At 38.8% G+C, this 11,576-nt stretch overlaps 1 protein-coding gene across 1 annotated transcript in view; it reads left to right on the forward strand.

The window, feature by feature from the left end:
• Positions 1-11,105: 11,105 nt before the first annotated feature.
• LOC128623425 (FERM domain-containing protein 5-like) overlaps positions 11,106-11,576 on the forward strand; it is a 7,014-nt gene continuing 6,543 nt past the window's right edge. The window contains exon 1 of the mRNA XM_053650478.1: positions 11,106-11,576. This exon is cut by the window's right edge and continues 103 nt beyond it. Coding sequence (XP_053506453.1) covers positions 11,463-11,576 — 114 coding nt within the window. The 5' untranslated portion in view covers positions 11,106-11,462.

The raw sequence follows: 11,576 nt of genomic DNA on the forward strand, positions 1-11,576 counted from the left end.
AGGCTCAAATCGATAAGGTAAAACCGACAACATTATTACTGAGCTGAAATTCAGATATGGTAGTGGACGTTTCCTTTCCGACACGCGCTGTAAGCGATAGACCAATCACAACAGACTGGGACATCTGACCAATCAGAGCAGAGTAAGCTTTCTGAAAGGAGGAGTTTAGAGTGAATGGATCCTTGAGCCAGTTGTTCTGGATGCTGAGAAAAAGAGGTGATGCAATGTAAATTTTGAGAAGATTAAAGTGTTATTTTGACCTTGGATGCACGTAAACCTATTGTACGAGACCTCTAAAGCAAAATTAGGCACTTTTATATAGCATAACAGGGGCGCTTTAACAAATAAAAAACATTCTTTGATGAATATAAAATTGTAATCTTTGGCAAATTGCTGTGGTATAAGAGGAATAAAACATTTTGTGATGTGCTGTTATTTGGAGAAAAAAAAAAAAAAGTCAACTTTTGTGATGGTCACAGGATTATTTTCCTATCACTTCCCGTCATGTTTTAATCCATACTTACATAGTATCATTCCTACATTAATTACAGGGCAAAATTGATTTTGGGGGCCATGTACAAATATGAGACATGGAACAAGTTCATTTAAGGTTTCAGATGGCATCAAGAGCTGTGTAGACTGATGCACAGAGTAATTGGTGTTCACTTGGCAATAAAATCCAATGGCATTAAGTAGGGTTAGTTTAAATCCATTATGTTACTGGCAGACTGACCTACAGATGTCGTACATTTCATAGTTGTCCTCACTTTCCTCTAATCCCTCTCTCCATCTCTTTTTGTCTCTCACATGGCTGAATAATTGATCCCTGCGTTGTGGTGTGCCAGAGATCACGTACTCCACTCTCTGCACTTTCTCTGCCAGTCTCATTCCCCACACATTCCCGTACATTTTCTAACAGTTTGCAGGTCACTGATGCTAAGCCAATACTCACATTCACATGGTGATGGGAGCAAGAATAATTTTTGAAGGCTTTTTAAACACTGTACACGGTCTATGGTCTGCATGTTAGCATGTTAAGCATGTTTGGTTGTACTCTGAGTGTGTTTGTCAGATGACTCTGTAGTATCGGTAACTAAAAAGTAAAAGTTTGTATTGTGTAAGGATTCAAGATGATTATTTATCCAAAGGGGAACACACTCAACAGTTAAAAGCAGTACATCTACAGGACACTAACATGCCAGAACTCTTCAGACAATGTAAAATTATATTTAAATCAGCAGTTCTAGGTCTTTCTTTAGTTTTGCACAGGGACAAATATACAATCCTTATTTAGTGTTCTTTCTCTAAATCGTGACTCATTGTTTGGCTTTTTGCTTAATGATATTTCATGCAGTGAAATGCAAGCAGTCCAGAGTGCTGTTCATCCTCAGCAGTGTGGGTATGCCAGTAGCAGAATGCCAACACATCCACTCTGTCAGCTACTGTTGGCTTTGGGGGTGGAGCTAACACAGGGTGATAGGTGGCAAGAGACTGAGGCTGGAAGGAAGAGAGGAGAAGAGGAGGAGAGAAGAGGCTCTCAGGTAGACGTGACTCCTCTCACATACTGTGGGTAGGCAACATGGAAATGGAAAAGGGCATGGGGTTCGAAATGCTAAGTAAATGAACCACTTTTTTTTATTAACGTTGAAACATCAATATACTTAGATATAAAAGCAACTATTTTAATACAATTACTGCATGTAAAGGAAAACATTTGAAGTAAAAAAAAAGACAAATGATTGGATAATGTGTGACAGCAATGCAAAGGGAAAAAAAAATAAAAAAAGCATCAAAAGGAGGAACAGTTTACATGAGAAATAGGATATTGCTTAAAAGTATCAACAATTACTCCATATAGTGCAAGAGCCAAATGACACTTCCTCAACATACCTTAAAAAGGGCATGCCAGTAAGTAAATGTGCAAAAGGTAATGTAGTCTTCTAATTTATTATAGCACTCATTTTCAACATTCAGCATTGTGGTTACAACATACAACATTGTGTACAGTTTGTACAGTTTGCTGCGATGTTGGATCAGGTTCTAGAGGAGCAAATTGAGGCATGACCCTGTATGACCCTGTTAAACCATTTTAAAACATTAGAGTCAGCCTTAGAACAGGTTGACCTGAGATGCACTGTTGTTCCAAACTTTCCAGACTTACATGCACATCACATGATGAATGGAATCTTTTAAATTGACCATACTTGAGAAGCAGACAGCAATGTTCATTGTGTGTGCGTGTGTGTGTGTGTGTCGTGATCTCATGACCAAAATCTCCTGAATTTGTATGAAAACCAGAAAAAAAAGTTTTACCTTTTCTCGTCCAGCAAGATATTTCTGACCATGTAACATGATTTTTATAAAAGCTATATGATGCTTTTTTTAAAAAAAAAAAAAAAAAGGAAAAAAAAAGAAAGTAAAATCATTTGAGTAATTACTGAGGTAAAGGTTAAATTATTACATGTAGGTAGTTACCAGTCCCTCCAGGATTTTGCAATCGCAGAAATGAACACAAAATCAAGCAAACTCTGCAATATGTGGAGGAGCATGCAAATTTTCAAAAAAAAAAAAATTTTCCACAGATTTTGGGCCAAGACACGTCATGTGACATCACTAAGTGCATTCAGTCAAATCTCTCTTCGATTCATGTGTGTCGAACATGAGTACAGCTAAAAAGGTCTCGTTTACCAACAAACATCACTGTGAAAGACCATACAAAACAATTTCATGCAATTGTAATTTTATCAAATCAAGTAGTTTTCTGCACAAAAAAAACCTCCACAAATTGCATCGCAAATTTTGAAAAAAGCTTCAGTAAAGTCAAGCATTTTTGGCCACAACAATCACAAAAAACTCTGAAATCCTGTACAGACTGAATTACATACATACATACGTACATACAATTTATACATTATTCATATGAATAATCCTATGTCCTGAAAAGTCTTAAAATCAAATGATGTGGAATTGTGTGGCAAAATTAATCCTCACAGACATGTAGAAAAACAACAACAACACCACACATGCATATACTTCTGTTTGAGCAAAAACAGCAATATACCTAAAACTCATGGAGAAAAAAAATACATATTGGTATGTAAATGTGTATTCAAGTGTCACCTCAGAAAAACTGAATTTCTGAGGCACATAATGACCGTGAGATCAGAGAAGAAAACAATAATCCAAAAGAGAATTGTGCTGAAAGAATTTTTGGCTATGGTTCTAATAATATTTGATTTCTACCTTAGCAATCTAATTTTTAAAGTTCTCATTTCTAATGTTCTGGGTATAGGGCACTTTAATGTCTACTGCATTTATTTAAAGTTACTGTTATATTTCAAATCCACGGAAGCTTTGAGTGTCCAATTGCTACCTCAAAGTGTTTTTGATTTGTCCTTCTAGAGGAACTCTTCAAATTTCTTTGTAGACTTTGACAATAGAGGGTTTCCTTTTCAGAAAATGTCCCAAGTATAACCAGCTCAAACAGCTAGAACAATACCCATCCAAAAAACCTTTACGGAACCTTAAAGTAAAAGTATAATATTCTTAGTTCTGAGGAGCTCTGATATCTTCTCAGCAGGCTAGTCCAAATTTCTGAGTTATTATTATCGGAGGAACTTACTACTTGACAGTTTATGAGCTCTAAATGACTTGATTTCCATCTTAACAGGATCATTTTTAATGTTCAAAATATTTTTAGTTTCTGTCTGAGAAGACTAGGTTTTAAGGGTCTAAAGAACATTTGACTTTTGTTTTAACAAGTTTGGCGCAGTGGTAACATTTCCACCTGACAGCTCTAGGGTCCCTGGTTACTGTCTGTGTGGAGTTTCTTGGCATGTTGTGTCCGTGTGGGATTTCTGGGGGTTATCCAGTTTCCTTTTGCCCCCCCAAAACATGCGGTAGGCTAAGATAAATTGCACCTAGCTGTGAGTGTGTGGTTATGGTGCCCTGTAATGGACTAGTGTACCATTCTGGGTGTATTCCTGACTCAAGGCCATTGTTCCTGGGATAGGCTCTGGCTCCACCAAGACCTTGACCAGGATAAAGCAGTTCCTGAATGTAAGTGAGGGTCTAAGACTTAAATCCAAGTTTCTAACTACTGGTCTTTGATTTCTGTCTTCATTGGCCCATATGCTCATCTAGTTTCCTTGATTTAAAGCTTTTAATGTAAAACCTTAAAGCAGAGGGTTTCGCTTTCACAAAACATTCCAAGTAGAAGCCATTTAGAAAGCTAGCCATTAACTATCCATTGACCTCATAAAGATCCAAGAGTGTACTCTGTTTTCGCTGTACTCTTCCCTTTTTACCTCATTTGTTAATGTGTACATGTACTCAATACTGGAGTTTTCCAATGTCAGTGCGCATGCTGATGAAATGCAATGTCACAATTCTTCTTGAACTTGACCTTGAGGTATGGGTTTGATACAGGTCAATACTTTTCTTGGATTTCTTAATAGTAGAGGTGTGTGTGTGTGTGTGTGTGTGTGTGTGTGTGTGTGTGTGTAATACATGTGTATATTTTAACACCTATCCTTCTGTTATTAGACACACTGTCCTTTCTTTGTATCCACTGCCATGTCAGCTAAACCTTAATCCTGTTACACACTCTCACTAAGGATAATGCAACACTTCCAGTACAGTTCCCACGTCATACCCATTTCTATGACTCAGGCCCTTACAGATATACTCTTCTTAATGGATAAGTTCATCAAGGGAAAGTATAATTATTTATATATTTAATGTTAGTGTATAGTTTCACTATGATTCTCACAGGAGAGGTTAATGCTTTTCTGTATTCTGGATGCTAATTTAAAATTATATCACCATGCTAGTCACACTTGTCAGTTTCTGTGCTTTGCCCCGTCTATAGCAAAAGAACAGAAAACACAAGTGTACCTGAGTTTACTTGATGCTCTACGCATCTCTGTGGCTTCACTGCATAATGCTCATGGTATTGGTATTATTATTTGGAATCTGGCTAGTTAATATTCTGGGATAGTTCCTATTCCTAGCTAAGTACTCAGATGATGAAGCAGGGGTGAGTCAGAGGTTAAGTTTCCGAGCTACTGATTAGAATTTGTGAGTTCATATCCCAGCACAGCCAAGTTTCCACTGATGCTCAATATACACAACCCCACAACCATCCTCAGGGCATTTTGTTCAATTGAATATCTTTAATATGTATTGACATGCATGTTTTCATATTGCCACAAGGACAGATTTTCCACCTAAAGTTTTGATACAGTACCACAGACATATTCAAACTTATTCTCTATAAGTCCCACTTTCCAGTTTTTAGAATCCCACTGTCGCCACCCAACGAAAACAAACTCTGGACAAGACTTCACTAGTGTGAGATTGGGGAAGGGGGTGGGGCTTTCAGAGAGTGTCAATTAATACTGGAGAGCTCCATGTATGTATATCTGCAGACCAGAGTCCAATGAGTGGGAGGGACTAACACTGCAAGTGGGTGGATGCCATCTAGTGGGAGGGACTTACACTGCAAGTGGGTGGATGCCATCTAGTGGGAGGGAATTACACCAAGTGGGTGGATGCCATCTAGTGGGAGGGACTTACACGCAAGTGGGTGGATGCCATCTAGTGCAAGGGAATTAAACCGCCAGTGGGAGGGACTTAAACTGCAAGTGGGTGGATACCATCTAGTGGGAGGGACTTAAACTGCAAATGGGTGGATACCAGCAGGTGGGAGGGAATCACACCCCCACACTTGGACAAGTAGAGATATAAATGACTTTCAAAATATTGCTCAAAAGTCTTAATACAATACCACCGAGTCAACAATCATACAATATTAGGTAAATTCCACTGCTTCAGTCTTACAATGACGGCATCAGAAACTCTGACTCAGTTTCCTCTATCTGACGACCTACTGCATCACATTTTCCCTGCTTTTACTGGAAGAGTGAACGTGAGTGAGGAATGTTTTGAAGGAGCTACTGACACCAAGTGGACAATAAGGAACACTGCACATTAGAGTGTGACAGTCTGTCCTGACCAAGTAGATTTTACCAGTACGTGATGCATACTTCAAATGATAGTATCAATTGGTGCAATGGATCTATTTACCAACTGGGGCAGGGTAAGCGATTTAACTATCCTATTGGCTCTGCTCGGGGTAATGCTTCGCAGACCAACAGGGTGGGAGCTACCCGATTATTTAAGGACCCTTATTGTGGTAGGCGCATAGGTGTTTTGGTGATTCAGAGTTCCTAGCGCCCCTGGCATTTCCGGTTCCCATTTCCGTTCAGGCACGTTCAGGCTTTGTTCACGGTGTAATGAGGTGAACATCTCAAGGCTAATTTGTTTATTTATAGTCTTAGAGCGGCGCTGGTGGCGCGTTGGTGGCGGAGATCGAGTTCAGTGATCGCAACATTTATCCGGTGGCTGAATGATATGGGTATGTGAATGTATATGTGAATGTATATGTGAATGTGTATATATATGTATATGTATATGTGTATGTCTGTGTGTGTATGTGTATGTCTGTGTGTGTATGTGTATGTCGAGCCGTGGTACCTGTGAGTAATCATACCACTTCGTGTCTGGTGTTTGTTCAACCTAATGGTAAGTGCACCTCTCCATTTTTCACATTGGGACTTGGTAGATTTAGGTTGCCTCTGATCTTTGTGTTAAGGTGAGAGTGGGGAGTTGAGCATCTAAGTCTTCTCGAAGACAGATCCCTAGCCGAAGACGCTACATGGGATGCCGCTGCTGGTTTGGCTTTACCCGATCAGGTTTGGCTTTACCCGATCAGGTTTTGACTTTACCCGATCAGGTTTTGACTTTACCCGATCTGGTTTTGACTTTACCCGATCTGGTTTTGACTTTACCCGATCTGGTTTGCCTTTACCCGATCTGTTTTGCTTTACCCGGTCTTGTTTTACGGTCATTGTTTTATGTACTGTTCTGTTCCACCAGATCTGTTTTGCTTCATCTTATTTGTCTTGCTTTACTTTAGTTTTGGATGTATGTTGGGCTAATGTTCTTCAACCACATGTAGTCTGAGAGGCTAAGTGGTAAATTAATGTTTTCCAGCCTCAAACCTGTTTCAGGTTTGTTTTTCCACACAACCACCTTATTATTGATGGGGTGTATGTTATGCCTTATTGTCTCCATGCTATAGTGGCTATACTTTTCATTTGTACTGTTTACCATAATTCTGGTTCTGCTTAGGTGCTGTGAACTGCCTCTATTTCGTGTGGTGGTGTCAGTGGGCCTGGGTGTTATAGCCACCACATCATGGTGTCTGTAATATTAGTGTCTTTGTTTAGTGTCCGTGTAATTTTGGGTTAACCAGTGTCTTCTTTCTCTCCAGGAGCCGGTGAGTCTTGGTGGGACAGGGGAGGCTAGCTGTGTTTATTCACAGTGTGCTCAGTGTGCCAACACAACAACCTCCTTATGGTGTAGGTAGTGTTTGATGATTTTGGTGTGACTTGCAGTGGGTTTGGATGACCTCCTGATCTGTAGCTGGCCTGCCTTGTCCCTGCCTGGTCCTGGAGAAGTGCTCAGTTTTAAAATCCTTATTGTGCTTCATGGGTGAGCGATTTTCTATTTGTATGTTAAGTTTTAATGATGCTGAAGTGTCATAATAAAATAATTTTTATATTCATACTTGCGTCTCACTTGTGTGCCGTTTATTTAGGAGTATTTCCCTGGTTCTCCCCCAAGTTGGCGTAGTTGGATTTACTAAATTTGGGATAAACGTTTCCCTCCACTTGGGAATGCCGCCCAATGGAAATTTGTTCCAAGTCATTAACAGCTAGAGCATAACACAAAGCTTCTTTATTTTTTTCTAATGGGGCACTACTGTTTATCTTCATGCTGTCAAGGTATCTTCCTGTTAGAAATTAAGCTAACAGTGGCTTATTTATTTATTTATTTATTTATTTATTTATTGGTGTGTGTGCAATTTCTTTATGCCATCTGATAGATAATGGACAGATTGCTGACTGGGTCTACTGGACAGGTGCCAAGGGACCTTGGTCACTAAGGGAGTTCAGTGAATTAGACCTTATGTGGTCACACACAGTACGATACACAGAATCTGAAATTAATTTGGTAAGTGTTATCGATGTGTGGATCTAAATTTGTAAAAAGTTGTAATTGCTTGGAAAAACGAAGTGTAAACCCACACCAAGTGGGTCGATGAAAATAAAATTAAGAAGGAGAAAATAAGCCTAATATAAAGAAACTAAAATAGTCCAATAAAACCTCAACATACTGTTACTGCTGGCCATTGAGTTGGAGCGTGTTGGTTAGGAGCTTGAGTTTGCTTGGTGAAAAACAAGAAAGAAACCAGTCTTGGAAGGTAAGACTACTTTCTACATTAGCACAGAGACTACTCAAAACACTGATAATGGACATGTAATGTATGCACTTTATTTTGCATGGATTATGTATTTTGCAAGGATCAATTCAAGAGCATTCTGGGAATTAAAAAAAAAAAAAGCAGGGCTAAAGCTTAACAAAACACTTTGTGTCTGATACTGTGTTTCAGCTGGAATGACCATGCGATTTGGTTGATATGAAGAGGTTAATTTTTGTTTCACTGGTCCCTAAACTTCAACAAACTACTTAAGAGTCTCTCTCTCTCTCTCTCTCTCTCTCTCTCTCTCTCTCTCTCTCTCTCTCTCTCTCTCTCTCTCTCTCTCTCTCTCTCTCTCTCTCTCTCTCTCTCTCTACTGCCTCCAAGTGGTGAAAAGAGTACAAAACACAAAAGTATTGCAGTTAAAGCTACTGTAGTACTTGAGTAAAAGTAAAATAAGTAATCAAGAAAATTACTCAAGTGAGAGTATATAAGTCAAAGTACTACTTCAGTAATTACTTTATAGGTTACTTACAAATTGACATGACTAATTAAAAAAAAAAAATTCTATATCTGAGGAACATGCATTTTTGAACAAACATGTTAACTACCTGAGCGAGCTATGCTGAAGTGAACACCACTTCTGTGATCAACAGTATATACAGAACGATAAAGTTAGCTGGCTGGCTAACTTAGCCAAATGCTGCTGGGGATTCAGTAGCTAGCTCATGTTAAGCTATACATGTTTCTAGCTAGGGACATAGTTAGCTGTCTAGCAAAAGATCCATAACATTATCCTGAGCATTACCTATAAGCTGTAGAAGATATAGGTAGCACAAGACAATTGCTACCGAACACTGAAGTGACATCTTAAGTTTAATACAGAGCTTTTAAACTGTAAAACATCAAAGGATCTGACTAGCTAGTCTAGCTCACTCAAGTAACTAATGGCTTGACCTGTACATGTTTCTTCAGGTTGGATGTTGAGCTGCGAAATACCAATATCTCCACTGCTTTTAGCTCACATAATTTGCAGATCATCATCATGTTTCCTTTCAGCATTTAAAACTGAAGATACCTGATAAATTGGGTCAAGGATGCCCATCTGTCTCTACTTATCTCTGACATTGTTACTGACTAAGCATTTGGCGCCTGAAGTGTAAAATTTAATCAGGAAACTGCTCTATTTTGAATGGGTCTCAAAATAGGTCTCACGCCTGCAGGGTCTGGGGTTCGAGTCCCGCCAGGATCGTGTGTGTGGAGTTTGCATGTTCTCCCAGTGCTGCGGGGGTTTCCTCTGGGTACTCCGGTTTCCTCCCCCAGTCCAAAGACATGCATGGTAGGCTGATTGGCGTGTCTAAAGTGTCCGTAGTGTATGAATGGGTGTGTGAGTGTGTATGTGATTGTGCCCTGCGATGGACTGGCACCCTGTCCAGGGTGTACCCCGATGCTTCCTGGGATAGGCTCCAGGTTCCCTGTGACCCTGAAAAGGAGTAAGCGGTAGAAGATGGATGGATGGATGGATGGATGGAAACTCAAGTAAAAATGTAAGATGTACTTTTAATTCTTCTTCTACTAAAAAAAAAAAGGGTAAACCAAAACTATTTTCTTACATATAGCCAAGGTATGAGATCTATTCAAACACCAATATCTGTCTAATCACCTGTATATTTTGTAAAAAAAAAAAAAAACCAAAACCACTAATCTCTGTGGATGGCTTTAAAAAGTGTTGAACCAGTAAGTTGTGTCCAGTAATATTAAGTTCTTCACACTGCTGTGATCTATATCTTAACTAACTGAGATCAACTAAGGGTTTTCCCTCACATTCCTCACCATCATAACTACATACCTTTACTACTAGACTTACTGTAGTTACTGAATCATTTACAGTACAAGATACTTTAAGATGAAGAACTAATAACAAGCTGGGAGTTTACAGGGTTCAGTGCTCCTCTGATGCTAAGTCGATGCAGCTAGCTTAGCAAGTCTGTTTTTAGCTATTGCACATGCTATGTGTATGTTAAGGAGAGCAGCAGTACACTGATTAAGCAGTGTTACAGCGGATAAAAATAACTCTGATGTCCTTCCTTCTATATGAAACACAATGCTTAGGTTTAGTAAATCATTTCTACTGAAAATAATAATTTATTGTCTTTTATTGACATTTAGTCCTATTGGTCTGACACATCAAAAAGAGCATAACATATTGCAGACGTCTTCCTCTAGCAGTCAGAGTCATAATATGAGAGCAGAATCTGTAATATGAGAGCACTTGCCACTGTACAGTGTGTCCACCTGGACTTGTCACTCTGCCTGTGTGAGAACTTTATAGCGAGTACACCGAGTGTGTGTTATGTGTAAGGTTTGTACCTTGCTTTAAATATATTTGAATGTCATAAAAACATGCTATAGTAGGGATTTCGCATGCTAGTTTTGCAACATGCAGTACTCTTATTCTTATGGACATTCATACATATAAAAGTGGACAATGGAGGACAAAAAATAAAAGGCATGCATTTAACATGTGCAGACAAATAAGAGGATAAATTAGTAATTACACATTGTAATTATGATGAGGATATTAGCATAAAACATGAAAAAATTTTATTTAACGTATTTCATTTTGCAGCACACTAGGGTTAATGTATAAAGAAAGCTTTAATACATATAATATATTCTAATTAGAAGACTGTATTATTATTATTACTATTAATAATAATAATAATAATAATAATAATAATATTAGAAGTAGTAGTAATAGTTTGTGTTTTAGTGTGAATTATTATTTATTATACTACACCATGAGTGTTAATATATCGTAGTAAATATTAGTTCTTTGAAATGTGGATAAATCTTAAAACTATCCATCTCATTTTGGGTCACACAGACATAACATGACAGTGACATAAGATTTGTGCTCTCCATCTATTATTACTGCTGCTATAAATAGCAAGAGCTCCAGCTGTGCACTCAGAACAGGAGGAGGAGCAAACTAGTGAGTGCTCACATGTCCAGTGTTTGACCCAACTGCTTTCTTTCTCCATTACTCCCCTCTTGCTCCCACACAAACACACAACAAAATCATACCCTGATCAGAGAGTTTCTCACACATACACACACACACTCACAAAACACCATGGTGAAGTGTCTGATCCGGATCAAGACGAAGGTCAACGTTCACCTGCGGATGATTAATCACTGTTACCGGGATGTGAAGGTGCGGGTGCTGACGTTGGGACCCAGACTTCTG

Source organism: Ictalurus furcatus, chromosome 19 (genome assembly GCF_023375685.1).
Source record: "Ictalurus furcatus strain D&B chromosome 19, Billie_1.0, whole genome shotgun sequence".
In the NCBI taxonomy this organism is placed as follows: Eukaryota; Metazoa; Chordata; class Actinopteri; order Siluriformes; family Ictaluridae; genus Ictalurus; species Ictalurus furcatus.